This window comes from Anticarsia gemmatalis, chromosome 5, assembly GCF_050436995.1.
Source record: "Anticarsia gemmatalis isolate Benzon Research Colony breed Stoneville strain chromosome 5, ilAntGemm2 primary, whole genome shotgun sequence".
NCBI lineage: Eukaryota > Metazoa > Arthropoda > Insecta > Lepidoptera > Erebidae > Anticarsia > Anticarsia gemmatalis.
The window spans coordinates 11,351,705-11,369,554 of record NC_134749.1 but is presented as its reverse complement, the minus strand read 5'-3'; the positions used below and the strand labels follow the sequence as shown (position 1 = coordinate 11,369,554).

The 17,850-nt window shown below is 39.3% G+C and overlaps 2 protein-coding genes across 2 annotated transcripts; one reads left to right on the top strand and one right to left on the bottom strand.

Moving 5' to 3' along the window:
- The first annotated feature begins 395 nt into the window (after positions 1-395).
- Positions 396-17,801, top strand: LOC142973189 (uncharacterized). Its single transcript, XM_076114798.1, has 9 exons — positions 396-2,140; positions 3,568-3,734; positions 5,313-5,430; positions 7,588-7,741; positions 14,201-14,325; positions 14,578-14,680; positions 15,092-15,193; positions 15,507-15,616; positions 15,700-17,801. Exons 1-9 carry the CDS (start codon positions 573-575, stop codon positions 15,836-15,838), a joined length of 2,586 nt encoding a protein of 861 aa, XP_075970913.1. The 5' UTR covers positions 396-572; the 3' UTR covers positions 15,839-17,801.
- LOC142973233 (uncharacterized) lies at positions 7,919-11,865 on the bottom strand. The gene is made up of 3 exons (XM_076114871.1): positions 11,417-11,865; positions 10,569-11,317; positions 7,919-8,014 (listed from the first exon to the last, which is right to left on the bottom strand). Exons 1-3 carry the CDS (start codon positions 11,667-11,669, stop codon positions 7,919-7,921), a joined length of 1,098 nt encoding a protein of 365 aa, XP_075970986.1. The 5' UTR covers positions 11,670-11,865.
- Positions 17,802-17,850: the final 49 nt, after the last annotated feature.

The window sequence follows — 17,850 nt, the reverse complement described above, 5'->3', positions numbered from 1 at the left end:
AAGGTGTAAGGAGCTGCTATTATGAAGGGATCCGCATCTTCTGGTTAAACTCGGTGTTTAAAATCCAAATTTTCCTTAAATACGTCGTTAATGCTTTATATCAATCTATCTCTGTTGAGCCAAAATGTAGAAACGTATAGTTTCATAAAAAGAAAATCATTTTTATGTGTAACACTGTATTTCTATTCAAAAGACTAATTAATTTGATGGATATTATTTAAATCCTGTTATATTATTAACAAGTAAGAACATAAAGTAACGCTATAAGGCTAAAGTAGCCCAATAATACATTATGATACGTAAAAAATATCTGCAGAATCGATATCATCAAGTCGCTGACAACATCGAGAATGTCCACTAATCACAAATGTCAAATAAAAAATTTATAGTCTGTATTTAAAAATGCGAAAAGCGTCAAATCGTCAATAAAATTAAAATCCACGTTTTAACAACTTATTCACTAATTTTATCTATAAAATATTAAAATGTTAAATCCTTGAGTTATTTACCGCCGTTTTGAGTGCACTGAAACAGTGTTATCTTTGGTTGTGTTCATTGAAAAGTAACCAAAAATGGCAAGGTCGCCTAAGGATGATCCGATATACAATGATATGAAGCACAATACATGGAACTATCATGCGGAAACTGCCGAGAACTGTGCACCTGGCGCTTTAAATGAGAGGAACCAACCGCAGATCTCATCAAACCCGAGTGTCATGAACGATAATAGTATTTACGTCAACCCGAATTTCGGCAACGATGTTTATTTGAACAAACATGCTTACAATGTGCAAACAGGCGATGCCGCTGCCAATAAAGACGAGAAGATACCTTTCAATAGCATGCCGAACGTTCCTAATCAGAATTACGGTAACGCGATGCTCAAATTGAGCAATGGCCAGCTTATGCGTGTGTATTACGATGAGAACAATCAGCAGCTTATCTTCCCGATGTCCGGTCAGTATGAACTGTTCAACCACAACCAGGGAATGCGAGACATCCCCTTACAGATGCCCCAACCATCACATTTGTTCACATTAAATCAGGACTTTTCTATGAACAACAATAGTGTTCATGTACCTCCAACAAACATCAATCAAACATCCTACCAAGACACTGTGAACAATCAGATGCCCACTTCCAACTTTCTAAAGGATTTGTTGGGCAACTTGGAGCCAACATCCACTGGTACTTATTCACCTTTTGGACAAAACTATCCGTTGAACCATCCAGATGCTTCTAACATGAACATTCTTACAAATAACCCGGTTATAGAGCCTCCAAAGACAATTAAATCTGACTCTCCCAAAAGAAATGAAAATAGTCCGTTAGCTGACACAAGTACTAAGAAGCGCATCGTAGCTGAAGTGAAACCAATGCGTCCCAGCTACTCTGATGTTCTAGCAAAGAACACAAAAAATACTCCTCAAAGTGACGCCACTCGTAAAGTGAAACCAACTGACCAAAAGAATGTAGAAACAAAACCAACTACTAATAAGACAAATACAAAGCTGGAGAAACCTACTAACATCAAACAGGAAGAAAGTAAGCATAAGAATGAGAAGAAACAGCATACTAACACAATATCTTCAGGCAGTGAGTCTGGTGACTTCAACACTGACGATAATGAAAAGCGTTCAAAACCGAACAAGAAATCAAAGAACAAGCGCAGCAACATCTCACGTAAATGGTCATCTTTAGACGATATAACTAACGAAGAAGACGCAAGCTACACTCATGATAACGAAAGTCAGTTTGTGTTTATTGAAAATCAAGAAAAGCCTTTGAAGAAGGATAAAAAACATGAGAATAAATCAAAGACTTCGGACAAGAGTGCGGCGACCGAGGATGAGTTTAAAATGGACGAGGAAGATGACCAATCACAGTTTATTTATCAAGAGGGGCAGAGTGAGGGTGCGAAGGCTAAGAAGAAGAAGGATGGACGTAACCAGAAGGTGCCAAAGCCTGTCCAGGATAAGAAGAAGACCCAGAGTAAACAGAGAAGGAACAAGCCAGGTTATTTGGGCTTGGCTCAGAATTATCTAGAGCACTGGGGTGGAGCAACTTGGAAAGCGATTGTATGGTTCATGTATCTGCTTTCCGATATATGCCGCATGAGTTTCCATCTGTCTTTTGACTTGTAAGTTATACATTTTTATCAATATCTAATCATTCTTATCACCTTTTTATTCTTGACTGGTTTAACCATGACTTTAAGCATATAAAACTTTAATTTGAAATATATTGTAGTCAAACCATGTAATACATATTATATTGCACCTTCAATTTGATAGGTATATAGGTAGGACATAACTTCACATTTACTAAATATATTCTTAACATACACATAAGTTTTCATACTTAAACTTCAGTCTAGTAATATTAGTTTACATCTATTTTTCTATGTATCATCTAAATTATTTGGCATTTATTTATAACACAGCTTTTTTTATTAAACATTTTCCTCCTTGGCTACTATATTTTTGGTTTCTACTTCCTCTAAAACAGTGTTGAATAAATTTAACAACAAAAACTGTTGAATTTATTTCAAGTTTAAAATGTGTATATTTTTTATTTTATTAGGTACCTACATAAGTAGATCAACAATATTAACTACTTTAAAACTGCTTGGAGAAAAGTAGGTTTCAATGATCATTTTGAATACAATATTTCTTTGTCTAAAAAATTTCAACAGAAAACGTTCTTTAATTAAAAAACATTATTATATCATTAAATAAGTAGATCCATCATGTCAATAAATCATTATCAGTTTTACAATGTTATGAAATCACAATCAAAATTTCGATATTAAAAATCTATTTTTAAGCACATATCATGCTCGAAAGATCTTCAAAAGGCCTTGTAATGACGTCATATTTGATAGAATGATCTCATTTTTACCACTTTTTATAGTATTGCAATGTAATATGGCAAATATTCGATTATTAAATAAATAGGTAGAACATCTTTTTGCTTTATAGCAGGCCAATAATTTCTTGTATAATGGATTGTGTGTTACATTTACCAAACTAATAGGATTCAATCACTAATTAAAAACAAATGAAAGTCTTGGTCAGACAATTCCTTATTCAGACTCTGACGAAGCTCATCTCCACCTGCATGTTTTATGCAATATTGTCGGGCATGATTAATACATTTTTATACACAATCCGTAATGTAGACACCGCCTTTTAGCGACCCTGGTGTTTCTCGTAGACATCGGTAACAAGTCCAAAGATATAAATAAAAAAATATATACAAATTTCGTAAAACTATTATGTAACGAGGGCCCTGAATGTTGGAGCATTGGAAAAGGGTGGTAGTCCGCAAAAAGTCCTCAAAATATTGCTGAAACTGTCAATCAATTCAAAAATAGACTAGACAAATATTTATTTAATGAATGATTACATCATAGTGAATTACCAGAATACAGGCATTAACCAGTTGTATACAACTGCATGCATGCTAATAAATAAATAAAAAAATAAAATAAAGTGGCATCACTCATCCAAAAATGCTAAACCAAATTCGAGCATGCTCATCCAATTTATTTCTTTGTCCATCCAGATGTACATCAGTGTTCACTCAGACGTACGTGAGCTCTCAAGCAGTGTGGCGAAGCAGCAAGGACTATCTCAGCAAGATGGGAGACAACAAGTATTTGTTGTACATCGACAGAAAGTTCGGACACACTCGATTCGGATTCTGGAGGAGATTGAAGTGGTTCAAAAAAGGTAAATATATATTTGTTGTGCAATATTCTACTAACTGTATGTGAGATATTAGAAAAATATTGTATCCCTCAGCCTCACTCACTGTTGCTGAACACACATTCGGTTCGGCATTAATCGGCCTAGTCGGCAGTCGGCACAAGTCGAACAAGTGAGTCGAGTCGTTTGTTGTTAGATAAATATTGCCGAATAGACCGTGCCGAACCGAATATGTGTGTGTAATTGGGTCGGCATCATAAATGAATGTTCGTAAAAATGCCGCTCGACTTCGCCACGTCTAAAACCGAATTGTCACGATAGAACCCGAACTACCCGATCGGCTAAAGCCGAACAAATGCAGTAATTACTTCGAGTCGGTTTCGTTGTTCGATAAATACTGTTGGACTGAAAATGCCTACCTGAATATGTGTGTAGTAACCCTCAGGGTATTTTGAATTCCATTCCATATTTAACACCAATAATGGTTTTGTGTTTAAAAATATCGTCAATGTCGTAAGATTATATCGTAACAAAAAGAATTGCTTCCGCATTTGTTATAGATAAGTAATAATAAGTTCGCTTGTAAAAAATGTGATAACGGAATCTTTAACTTTAAAAAACATGCCGTCTATAAAATAAGTTACACGAGGCGGAAAATTTGAGATAAAACATAAACCTAACCTAACTTTTATCTTAAAATATCTCCGAGTCTCTCAGGTTAAGCGGCGCTGGCCGAGGTTGATTCGCGGATGGGTGACCATATTTAACTGGTTACAGTAGTCAGAAGCTTGAAAGTATGACCGAGGAATATCGGGTTATAACCCGGGTAACTGGGTTGTGGAGGTTCGATAGGCAGTCGCTCCATGTAAAATACTGGTATTCAGCTGCATCCGGTGAGACTGGAAGTCGTCTCCAACATAGTTAGAAGAAAGGCTAAACTTTTGGTGATTTTGAGTTAAACGTGACCTTGAAAGTATACTTATAAAGAACAACGGTCATGCACTAAATAAAACCTTTTACCTAATCAGTATTCACATTAGATTATAATACACATTTATATTACAACTTTCTAACAAAGCACATGAAAGTTTACTGTATTGTAACGGTATAATATTCTATTATTATGATTATACATAATATACATTCATACCAAACACATCACCGTACTTTTTTTTTTAAGTTATCCATACATACTATAACATCATGCTTGTTATACCCATAGGTGTAGCCAGATGTGCACTGGCGTAGCTGGCATGATTAGGTGACGCGACCAGTCTGCCGAGCTTTAGGGGCCCCCGACGCTGATCAAAAAACTATTTTATTTAATTTTGTCTTGTAGTCACCAGGGCCCTAGACTTCCTAGCTTTACTGCAGACGAGTATGAAATACACTCACGTTTCGTCATTTACAATGTGAGACCAATGTAATAGGTGGCGAGAATATTCATTTATTGTCAAACTCCGGGCTACTATTGTAAAATATTGTAAAAAAAATTTGAAAAGACTCAACAGTACTTTGCCCGACCCGGGAGTCGAATCCGGGACGTCATGATACGTTCGCAATCGAGAAGAGAAGAGAATATAATAAGTTTTTCTTTTGCAGAAGTTGAAACGGACAATGGTAATGATTCGACCAAGCTGAACGCGAACATACCTTTGCCGGCGACCGGCGAGGAAGCGATGAAAAGATTACTTGCGTGCAAAGGAAAAGACCCCTACAGGTTAGTCTGCACTTTTTATGAATTTCAGACTTTGTGAATAGTTAGGGTACCTTATTTGTTTACCCGACGTTTCGATCGAATTGCATCGGCCATGATAAACAATACACCCATAACTTAAAAAATACATTGTTACGTTTCCTCGGATCTGAACCCACTTGCATGGAAAGCGAGTGCTTAGACCACTATCCACAAAATGTTATAATGCAACGGGTCATAAATACGATTGAAGATTACAGGTTAGGATACTAGGTTTAGATCCGATGTACCGAATCATGATATTTCTTTAAGTTATGGGTGTATTAAAAATAATGTTTACTTATATTATTATTCTATTCTGTAAAACAGTTGAAATTATGCACACCCACCCCACTAAAATGGAAGATTCAAGCCCTGGCTATGCACCCTACCTAATGCCGGGTGGTGTCGCTTGCCCAGCAGTGGGACAATATATTTTTACCTCTATATAGTTCTTCTGTATTAACGCTTAAAATGTATTAATGATTAAGTACATTGGTAAAACAAAAAGATTCGTTAGACTTCTTAACGAAAATAAATAAATGTCTATCTGCGCTATGTCAATGATAATTTCTTTATTTTCTTCACTCGTGACTTGTGTTGTTTTAATTAGAAACCTTACTTCAACAAGGTCGTAGTGTATGAAGTGCATTTTAATGGTATCACTCTTATCATTTAGGTTTGTCGGTCATGTACATATACAATGACGTATTAAAATGTTTTTTGCAAAAAAATAACAGGAATAAAACTTATTTTTCGACCCGTAACTGTCCTATTGCTGGGTGAGAGTCTCCGCCTGAAATTAAAGTTAAATTAAAGTTAGGTATTGGTGACTAAGACTACATTGAAATGTCTTGAATGAATTTTATTCGTTTATAATGTTGAAAGAAGTTTTTTACATTATGTCGTTTTTTCGCTACTACATTACTATAGTCTTTAAAATATAGCTTGATTAGAATGACAGATGTCAAACTGTTTTGACTAGGGTTGTAGAAGTATTGATCAAAATCGATAGCGAAAAAATCGAATCTAAAATAATTATATTCGATTTAATTATTTTTGATATAGCTTTTTACGAATTGTTGTTGTGAATCTTATTGTTTAAGCAAATTCGTATAGGACGACCAGCCCTACTTTTAACACTGCACGGAGACCTCTCCTAGTTTAGTATTAATTAGGATCAATTAAATAAAACAATGAAATTAAAGTTAAATAAAATTAATTTATTCAGTTAATGGTGCAATTCTGATGATAGGGATGAAGATGATAGTAATATAGGATGCGCAGTTAATAGTGCGCATCCTAAATCAGTATCATCGTCATCGCTATCATCAGAATCGCTGGAACAATCTTGGAGATTAATTATTAATTCTTGGTCACGAATAGTATCAAAGTGTACTTCGCGATTAACGATTAATCAGATGATTTACTCTTATCTATTGTGTCTCCTCACTAAAATTTTTGCAACATGACGTAGCCTTGTAGAGAGGTTGAAAATTATTAGGTTTATTTTTAAGACTAAAGAAAATAGTACTGATTTTTAGTTTAAAGGCTGATTGTATTGAATTATTCTGATTTCTAATTGAGGATCTGTATTTAAAAAATAGTTATAATGCTAGACAAGACAGATTTTTCGTGTTTCAATTTGTAATACTCGTTAGACGTCACTACAAAGTTGTGTGCTCTGTTTTGCTTAGAACTGTCATTTTAATCAAGCTATATTGTAAAGAGTATACAATACATATTCCGATAATCTTCATTGCTTCAAACATTTATACGTCTTGTATATTGACATTATATCAATTATATTGATCGAGCCATGCGACTGTAACTTAGCCATGAGCTCCTCAATCTTGAGGAGTCAAAATTGAGGAGTATTGTATTATAACCCAGGTAACTGGACTGTCTGTCTAGGTCCGAGAGGCAGTCGCTCCATATAAAATACTTTTATTCAGCTGCATTCCGTGAGACTGTTGGCCGACTACAACATAGTTAAAAGATAGGCTAGGCTGATGACTCGTCCTTAACACAGATTGTCAATTTTACTAATGACTCCTCCTTATGACACATTTTAAATTTTGTAAGCTAAGTCATAAATAAATATTTAATAGAAAAACTAACAGGATATTTCTCCCTCCCCAGTATATTGGGTGTGAGCGTGTCGTGTACGGATGAAGAGATCAAGCGATACTACAGACGACAGGCGTTCCTCGTACACCCTGATAAGAACCAGCAGCCCGGCGCCGAGGAGGCCTTCAAGATATTGCAACATGCTTTCGACCTTATTGGCGAACCGGTAAGTTAATACAATTAGTATGGGATCCCGCTATACAACGACCTTCACCGAGCTGGTTAATGGATGAATGATATTTTTTATGAAATAAATATGTCAATAAATATATTGTGAATATGTTGTCATTTTGACAAGGTTTAATATTTTCTTGCTGAAATAATCATCCAAACGTAAGTATATTTAAGACAGATCAGATTGCCATATATCGTTTTCAGATTTATGCAGCTGTTTAGCCAGCGCATGCGAATAATTCAGTAGAGTTTCAGAAATTACCCCCTACAAACAAACTTACAAATTTTATTATATGTTGTATATGCTTTTAACAACCAGGCTAAAAACAGACACTTGTGCTCATCACACAAATATTAGTCCGGGTTGGAATTCGAACCCACAGGCGGCGCTACAGTTATTGCGGCGAGATACAAAATATTATTAGGTTAGGTTAGGTTTCCTGGGCTTTTTCCGCACTTAGCCTCTTAAATGGGCCTTTGTGCGTGTATCTACCCTCTCTCATTGTTGCGTTGATTCGCCCTCACTCCAGCCATCCTAGTTCTTCCCAGAACTTCAGTAGCTTTTTCAAGTTGCTGCAGGCTTCCTGGAGTGTTGTTGTCAATATTTTTGTTCGCGCTCGTTGGTCCGCCACGCTGTTGCATTCCACTAGTACATGTTGTGGTGTTTCCTCTGCCTCCATGCATCCTCTGCACAGAGGGCTGTCCGTCACGCCTATTGTACATAGATGTTTGTTTAGGGGACAATGGCCGGTTAGGATTCCTATTACCTTGCGTATTTTGTCCCTTTTTAGACTGATAAGGTTGCGGGTAAGATTCTTAGGTGCCACCGGAACTGCAGCCTTAGTTTGCCTGCAACCTTTGCTGTTGTTCCATTCTTTTAGGTGTTTCGCTTCGGTGTTTCTGTTCAGCCAAGATTTGATTTGTGCTTGGGGGATAGGCAGTAGTGGTTCCGGTCCAAGTACTGTTCCATTTGATCCCCTTTTAGCTAGTTCATCAGCTGCATCGTTTCCCATTGAATTGCTGTGCCCTTTGATCCATTGCAGGGTAACTGTGTTCGTACGTGCAATAGCCTGGAGCGCATTATGGCATTCCAGAACAAGGGCAGATGTTATAACGTTATTTTGTAAGGCTTGTAGCATGGATGCACTGTCCGAGACAATTTTTATTTTAAAGTCTCTGACATCTCTGGCTGCGACTGCTTGTGCTGCCTTAGTGATTCCTATACATTCTGCTTGGAAGATTGTATTTAGTTTGTCTAGGGTGGCTGATATTTTGATATTTAGATCGTTCGAGAAGACGCCGGCTCCTGTACCAAATGCGGTTTTGGATCCGTCAGTGTATATCCTAACTTCGTTGATGCCAGAGTCATCTTTAGATTCCTCTTTGAGTTGGATATTGTATCTTCTGTCAAAAACGTGGTGACATGGCGTTTTATCTGTAGGTGCATCGAGAAGTGGTATTTCCTTCAAGATACATTGCAGAATTTTGGTGTGTGTTGTTTCTGGGTTCTGCTGCCATAGCCCGTTTGCTTTTAGTCTTAAGGCAGCCGCTTGTGCCTCCTCCTGTATAACCAAATCTAAGGGCCTGAGGTTTAGGAGGTACTCAAGTGCATTTGATGGAGTGGTTTTCATGCATCCAGTGGTGGCTACACATGCTAGGCGTTGTGTGCTCTGGAGTTTTGTTTTTACCGTTGTCAGTTGTGTTCTGGGCCACCATACAACTGCTCCGTAGGTGATAGAAGGTCTGATAACTGATGTGTATAGCCAGAGTGTTATGTTTGGGTTGAGACCCCATTTGTTACCAACCATTCTTCTACACTGGCCGAACGCTATGCAGGCCTTCCTAGTTTTTGCTTCAATATGACTCGCCCAATTCAACTTGTTGTCAAGAACCATGCCCAGATATTTCACTTGAGTTGACAGGGTGAGTTTGGTGTTAAATAGTTTTGGTAGTTCGAGGTCCGGTAACTTCCTTTTGTTGGTGAAAAGGATAAGTTCTGTTTTTTTGGGGTTTACTGATAGTTGGTGTTCTTCACACCAGTTTTCTATAATCTGAAAAGCTGAGCGCATTATTTTGCATAGTACGTTTTCAGCTGTCCCATTTATCAGTATTGCTAGGTCATCTGCATATCCAATAGTAGTGTACCCTTTTTTGTTTAGACTAGTTAGGAGGCTATCAACTACTATGTTCCATAGAAGCGGTGAAAGGACGCCTCCCTGGGGGCATCCTCTGACCACTTTTGCTCTTATTGTGGTGTTTGCCACTATCTGTACCGCCCTTTTGCTGACTAGTTCAGTGATCCATCCAGTTAGGACTGGTTCTACTTTAAGTCTTTGTAGGGCATGTTTAATGCTGTTGTGCATGGTTTTGTCAAAGGCTCCTTCTATGTCTATGAAGGAGGCTAGTGTTGAGGCTTTGTTTGTAAAGGCCGATTCTATTTTGTGCACAACCTTGTGCAGTGCCGACTCTGTTGATTTGCCTTTTCTATACGCATGTTGTTGGGGATGTAGTGGGTTGTTCTTTAGTACTCCATCCCTTAGGTATATGTCTACAAGTCTTTCCAGTGTTTTTAAAAGGAATGATGTAAGACTGATTGGCCTGAAAGCTTTGGCATGAGTGTAGTCCTCCTTACCTGGTTTGGGGAGGAAAACTACCTTTGCTTCTCTCCACAATTTGGGTATGTATTTGAAAGCTATACAGGCTCTGTAGATTGGTAATAGGTGTTTTATCGTCTCGTCTTTTTGCCATTGTAGTAGCGCCGGGAAAATCATGTCTAGCCCCGCTGATTTGAATGGCTGGAAGCTTTCTATGGCCCATGCCATCCTATCCGCGGTTACTATTTTGTTGGCGATTTCCCAGTCTAGGGTTGTTGGTGTGTTGTGGTGCTCGTCTGACCAGTCAAGGCCTGATGTCATCAGACAGCCTGGAAAATGTGTTTCCAGCAGTATTTCACACGTTTCTTTGTCGTTATTTGTGTAGGTGCCGTCTGCTTTCTTAAGAGTGCCCAGAAGATTCGGGTTCCCTTTGGAAAGTATTTTCTTTATTCTTGCGGCTTGGTTTGTCGAGTCTATGTTGCTACAGAAGTTGTGCCAAGATTCCGTTCTTCGAAATCTGATGCGCTTCTTATAGTGTTTTTGTGCAATTTTGTATTTGTCCCAGGCCTCAGTAGTTCTGGTGTTTTTTGCATGGTTAAAAAGTGTCCTGAGACCCTTACGTAGGCGTTCAAGTTCCGGCCCCCACCATGAACTTTTCCCGGGGTCTTTGGATATTGAAGTGGGGCATGCGGAATGATAGCTATTCAGCATGCTTTTGGTTAAAAGTGCTACGTTTAAATCTATATTATTAGTACTGAGAGTGACGTCAGTTACTGGTCCGTCACTTAGTGCTTTAGTAAGTAAGTTTGTGTACCTTGATATATCTGTTTTTCGGGGGTTGCGATATAGGTCAGGGTCTTTTTGCTTGTGTTGAATTTGAAAGCACACGCGGCGGTGGTCTGCCAGTGATGGCTCGTTTGATACGTGCCAGCCCGCAATCAGATTTGCAGCCGCGTGTGTTGCCAAGGTGATGTCTATAATGGTTTGATACCTTGAGCTTACAAAAGTGGGTTCAGTGCCCCTATTTATAATGTTTAGGTTTGTTTGAAATAGGTATTCGGCTAATGACTCACCTCTTTTGTTGGTATCCTTACTTCCCCACAGAGGATGGTGTGCATTACAGTCTGCAGCGATGATCAGCTCCCAGTCTTGTGTTTCGCAGTGTTGTACAAGTTCGGCCAGTTCTCTTGTTGGAGTTTCGCCGTCGCTCGGCATGTACACTGAGGCTAAGACTAGGGTTGTGTTATTTTCTGTGTGGATTGTCACTGCAGTGAGGTCTCTAGAACAGAATTGGTTTAGTAGCGTGGTTGTTATGGTGTTGGGCATGAAAATGCAGGTTCTCGGTTTGTCGACTGAGGGTTTTACCAGTAACTTACCGCAGATATTGCTTAGACCGCAGATTTTGTTGTTTCTGATCCACGGCTCCTGGATCAGGGCGACGGTCTTGTTGTTAACCTCCAGTGCTCTGCGTAGAGTGGCCGCCGCTATTTGTTTGTGCTGGAGGTTGGTTTGTATAACATTTATGTTTAGGGGACTACGGGCTACGCAGGACGTCATCTTCGTCACTGGTAGTCCCCTTGTTCTGCTGCGGCGGGTCTGTCTCCATCTCGCTCGAACCCTGTTGGGGAGCAGAGGTGGACGGCTCGGGACCGGATGTGGCCCCCTCCGTTGACTCCTCCGTCGCCGTTGGTCTGCTGCTGCTCGTGGCTTGTTCCTCCGAGGTGAAGAACCTGATGTAGCCACTCCCAGACATGTGCGCTACTCGGCGATCACGGTCCAGGATGGCTTGCTTCTGGTCCTCAGGAATTCCAAGGATAAGATGCACTATCTTCTCCTTGGAGTTCACCTCTTGTGGTTTGTCATCCACCGTCATGTCGTAACACTGCCAAGAGTCTACTTTGTACCAGGGGTTCTGGGCACAAAGGACTCTCTGCAGTGTAGCAGCTTCGGTGATGCGGGTGTGGATGAGAAGCCCAGCCTTCAGCTTCTTTTTCATTTCTGACTGCTTTATGACAGTCAGAGTGGTTCCGGGGACTGGTGACGCAATGTTCCCTAATTCTTTGCCCAGCCAGTCGAGAGCATTTGTGTCCTCACACCACATCGCTAAAGCCCCGTCCAGAAGGAAAGGGCGGCCGCGGAAAGATGGAGCATGTACACTCGGAGACGGCGGAGCCAGTACAGCTTGCAGGATGCTATCATCGATAGCTTCCCTCAGCTGATCTGCCTGGCTTTGCGAGAGGTCCCTAGGCGGGACGGTGATAATCGCTACTCGCAGATGCGATTTGTTCGCATCCGCGTAGCTCATCGCCCGCTTCGGTTTCGCGTCGGTTTTCGCGCGTTTGGCTTCCCCTCTGGGAGACTGAGTATCGTCCAGACGAGACCGCTTCGAAGAAGCGCGCTCGTCCGGACCATCCCCAGTCCCAGACTGCTCCTTTTCAGGTGCAGTGGGAGCCGTCGCAGCGTTCCGCCGACCACGAGTTCCTCTCGGTGTCCGTCTCTTACTCGACTTGCTGGGTGGTGGTGGTGGTGGTGGTGCTGGTGGTGCCGTTTTAGGCTCTCCTGAGGTGGAGGGCTGAGGGTCGCGCTGCGTTGCCGCTGCTGCGGTTGCCGTCTCGGCTTGTGTTGCGTTTTTGGGCTGAAGGTGTTCCCTTCTCGCGCGCCTGTTGGGGCGACGGCGTTCCGGTAGTTCCTTCAGCCTTTGTTTGGATTTTGCAGGGGCGGTAGGTTCCCTTTTGCAAGGTCGCTTATGAGCGGCTACCGTCCACTGCGAAGTAGTCTTTATTCCCTTTTCGGGTGACGAGGAGATGGCCTCGGCGAGGCCAGAGAGGTCCAGGCTTCCGCCTGGTTTTGGGCACAGTTTGTCCCCCCCAGAATACGTGGGACGGACCGAGCTAGGCTCGGTGAGGGATTCTCCACTATCAGTGGTACCCTCCTGGGGTAATTTTTAAAATATTATTAAATAAATTAACTAATTATCCCTAAAGTAACTTCATATAAAAATACATGTTTATGTATATTATTATATTTGTTGAAACACTCTCATCCAACAAACTACACTTATTTTCTCTTCGTTCCTCTTTACACAGATATCAAATCTTCAAACAGCTCAAATTAGTATTAAACCTTATTAGCGTAGTAGTAATGTTATTAGCATAGTACATAGGTACATGTTCACTTGTAGATATACGCTAAATAAAGACTTGTTAGTGTGTTTTCCTTGTTACACTGTTATGTTAGCTATAAAACAATATAACATTATGACGTCATCGTTAATGATACTGTTTAAGGTAAAATTTAATTAATTGAATAAATTGTATATTTTAATTATTGCTAGTGGATGGTAGTGTATGTTTTACGACTGCTGATCGAGTTCAATTCTCGGTTCGGGCAAAATTGGTTATTGGATTTTTCTGATAGTAGTTGAGTTTAGTAACTTGACTGTTATATTGTAATCTCAATGCTCGTTCCCTATTACATAATACTACTAATATTGTTAACGGCAAAACGTGATTTTTTTGGTCTTATGTGGATGATAAGTCGCATTCGTGCAAGTGATTTTCATATTTGAAAAAAAGTAGAATATAACAGGTTTGAATCCCGGGTCGAACCAAAGAAAGAAAGTACTTTCTGAATGTTATTAAAAAAATCTTAGAGATTGTCCGGAGTTAGGAAGATGAGGTCGTAGACCTCCGTGTTTCGGAGAGCACGTAAAGCCTTTGGTCCTGCGCCTGACCCCTCTCTGGGCCAAAATCGGCTAAAACGACATCATCACTACCATTTTACCCCAGGAAATCTTTTTCCACAAAGTCGCATGCAAGATCTAGTAAGTAATAAATTTTAATGTTTGTTATGTGCAGGAGCGTCGCGAGGCGTACGAGCGGCGCGCACTGGAGTCGCGCCACGTGGAGGCGGCGTGGAGCGAGCTCAGCCAGCTGCTGGCGCAGCTGCACGACAAGATGGAGTTCGCCGCCAACACCATCAGGTACACTACCACACTACGAATACAACGCTACTGATTATTGGACTTAAAGGAAATAATTGTGTTCTTTCTATACTGAAAATCCATGGCTTTGATTAAAAAAAACTGCTAAGTGCGGATTGGACTTGTACACACCGGTTATGTAACTCACTATTTACGCATGAAAAAATATCCTTATTAAAATCGCTTTAAAACTTGTTGAAAAAATATGTTATCTATTATTTAGCTCACAAAATCATATTGTTAATTATATAGATGTACGAACTGCGGTCGTCGCCACAAGCGCGTGCTGACGGACCGGCCGTGCTACGCCGCGCGGTACTGCGTGCAGTGCAAGATACGACATTCTGCGAAAGAGGTAATACATTCTAACTGTAACACATACATACATACACGTAGACGACGAACGTATACGTGTGTATACGCTCATGTCGTGTGACGTATTAAATTTTTATTCACAGTAACGGAAGCTATTATGGAAACGTAACGTAGTCGACAAAAATGTCTTGGGACACGCATCACGTTTTGGTGCGATATTGTCGAACATCGCTCGACATTTATGGATGTAAATCGCGCAACATCGAGTGAATTCGCTTGACCTATCGCCGACACAGTTATGTGTTGTAGGACATTGGTCCCCTACCGTACCCCTACTGTATCTGTATGATAAATGGAATCGCGATATCATTTTCTTAAATGTTTATGATAGATCAATTTAAATATAACTTGTAATGATACAGTATTGTTAATGATTGTTGTGTGTATCCAGGGCGACATATGGGCAGAGTCTAGTATGATGGGACTACTGGTTATGTACTATGCGTGCATGGACGGAGCCGTGTACCAGATCACTCAGTGGGCCAGTTGTCAGGTAAATATTACATATGATTTAATTTTATACATTTCTGTTATTTATTGATTAAGATGTGTACGAAGCAACAGTATTGTAAGGATCGTACCAAGAAGCGTTCTTTGCTCTCTATCTATCCCTATGGGATATTTTATGAATGTATGTTTGTATTTTTTATACAAAGCTAATGAATTTAGACTAAAATATTTATCTTAGATCACCCTAATTTACTGTGACTTCGAAACGGATGATGAAACGTATTTCATGCGATCATCGACCCACATGAAATCCGTTTCTTTCTAATACACATACCAATAATGTGACAATCTTATAGAAAAAGAACCTAAAGCAACTGAGGCCGGACTGCCACGTGGTTCAGTATCGGATCGTGCTCGGGAACAAGGCGGCCGCTGCGTCCGACCTTAACCAGCGACCATCCACCGGGTAACTACTAAACAGTTTTAAATATCTTAAAGATTACTTCCACTTAATAACAGGATACTTATATTTCTATTGTGATCTTCCAGCCACGATCCCAACCTCGAAGAGTTCCTCAACAACCTGTACAGCAAGTCCGGCGTGTCGGCCAACACTCCCAGCGCCAAGCAGTCGCCCACCGACCCCGCGGACGCCAAGAAACGACGCAATAAAAAACCTAAAGCATAATCACCTCCTTGCCTCCTGTACAAAAAAATAAATAAAAAAAACCAAGCTGTCAAAACCAGACGACGTGAATTCGCGCGCAATTCAAATATCGAATTGACAGCAGTCACGCCTGCCGAACCGTACTGTGAAACACTTGCCTTTTAAAAAATAAAGAAATATAAATAAAACCAGACATAAATACTGTTCTATAGATAATTTCTAAAATAAAATAAAAAAAATATTGTGTGGCTGATGCGTTGTTCACATAGACAGATGCAGATCAACCAATCAGTGAAGCGATAATAGATGTAATGTTAGAGAGAGATAAATGATATATCGTGTCGTGTGATTGGTCGGCGGCACTGTTGTGTGCGAGCCTCGCATAAGATGGCGCTTGAAGGATAGATATCGTGTAAGCTAATAACTATGTGTAATGAAATGACGTACCTATTTAGGTTAGATACTTTAACAATTTTGATGAGAAATTTTCAAGTTTTTGCTAGTTAACATTATATTAGTTTCTGTCGTTGATTTCGCTTTATTTTGTGATACATCAGAGATTTCGAATTTAAGATTTTAACTAGATCTTGTAGGTGTAATGTATGTCGGCGGGATGGGTAGAGGACACTCGAGTCGGACTAACAATGACGTACCCACCTGCCGAATTACATTAAAACTATGTGAGACATAAGGCACTCGAGTCATTAGAAGTAAACTCATGTTTTCAACATTTTAATGTTAAATTGATGTTTTAGAAATGACTGTCTATTAGATTTTGTACAGCGTTCAGATATTGTTGGTATTTTGAGATTAAATCCCAAAAAACTTAAAGAAGATTTATGGTAGATCGTGCGGACATAAACTTAACTTCATCTACAATCATATTATTCTTTCTAGAATTGGTGAATGAGACGCTTACGGCGGAGGGTCGAACATGAAATGCATTGTACCTTTGGATAAACACTTAGGCTAGAAATCCTCCTACGTTGAATCGGTCGTGTACTGTAACCTCACACACCGTCGATTTCGTATTACATGGAACAGTCTGTCGTATGTCAGCGTTACTATGTCTCATACAACATCATATACGTGAAACCGACGTGGGAGAAAATAACCCTTACTTTTTGAATCCTTTGCACTCTCTGAAATAAATCTTCTTTTATGATCAATAGTATTGGCTCTCAATCTGCAATTTAAACAATAAAAAATACTATTAAACAATATCTGAATGCTTTATAAAATAAGACTTGTTTCGAATACTAAATTCTTCCCATTACATAATACGTTCTAGCTCTATGTTAATAAGGTTCAATTTGACTATGCAGGCAGGAACTGCGTGAAAATACTCTTAAACAAAAAAAAATGTACGTTATTTAAGTCATATATTTTCCACTTATCACACCGAATAGTACAATTTGTTCGCATTCATTAATAGTTATTATTAATAATACATTATTGTAATAAACTCGTGTTAGCACGACAGCGGAGAATGCAATGAATTGATGTTTTTTTTTTCGTGATGTTAACACATTTTTTTGTACTATTAAATTAATATTTGACGTTCTCTGCAACTTTTTTTATGTTCTAAGATGTTATAAGTCGACAGTGTTTTATTTTTATTGAACAATTTTAGTTTTAAGGCTAGACATTTATTTTGCGCACTGTAGTTGAGGTACAATTAAATCACATTTGAAAAATGACTAAAAAATATTGTAAAAAAATGTATTCATATTGGCTTATTGATTGCCAAAAAGGATGTATTGAATAAAATCAAAAGAAATTACTTATTATGAAATTATAAGGTATTATTTAGTTGAGATTACGTGTCGTGGTCGACTTATAACGTGTTGTGAGCTGTTTCACTATTGTTTCACTGCCTTGAGAGATTACCGGTTAATGTTAGGCTAGTGGCGGAGAGATTGCTACCTGTTCACTGTGCGTAGGCCTCGCGCTTCATGTGTCAATAAAGATGTGGAAACGTAAACATACTTTTTATTTTACCTTAAAAACATAAAATCTTACGTAAAACAATA

Excerpts from the sequence above, each read along its gene's own strand:
- LOC142973189 (XM_076114798.1), top strand. The coding sequence starts at position 573 with ATGGCAAGGTCGCCTAAGGATGATCCGATATACAATGATATGAAGCAC. Across the intron at positions 14,326-14,577 it reads TTCGCCGCCAACACCATCAG|ATGTACGAACTGCGGTCGTC; the intron begins GTACACTACCAC and ends TTAATTATATAG. Across the intron at positions 15,617-15,699 it reads AACCAGCGACCATCCACCGG|CCACGATCCCAACCTCGAAG; the intron begins GTAACTACTAAA and ends GTGATCTTCCAG.
- LOC142973233 (XM_076114871.1), bottom strand. The coding sequence starts at position 11,669 with ATGCCCAACACCATAACAACCACGCTACTAAACCAATTCTGTTCTAGA. Across the intron at positions 11,318-11,416 it reads TAAGGATACCAACAAAAGAG|ACATCACCTTGGCAACACAC; the intron begins GTGAGTCATTAG and ends AAACCATTATAG. Across the intron at positions 8,015-10,568 it reads TAGTAACCGCGGATAGGATG|GGGGTAATTTCTGAAACTCT; the intron begins GCATGGGCCATA and ends GTTTGTTTGTAG.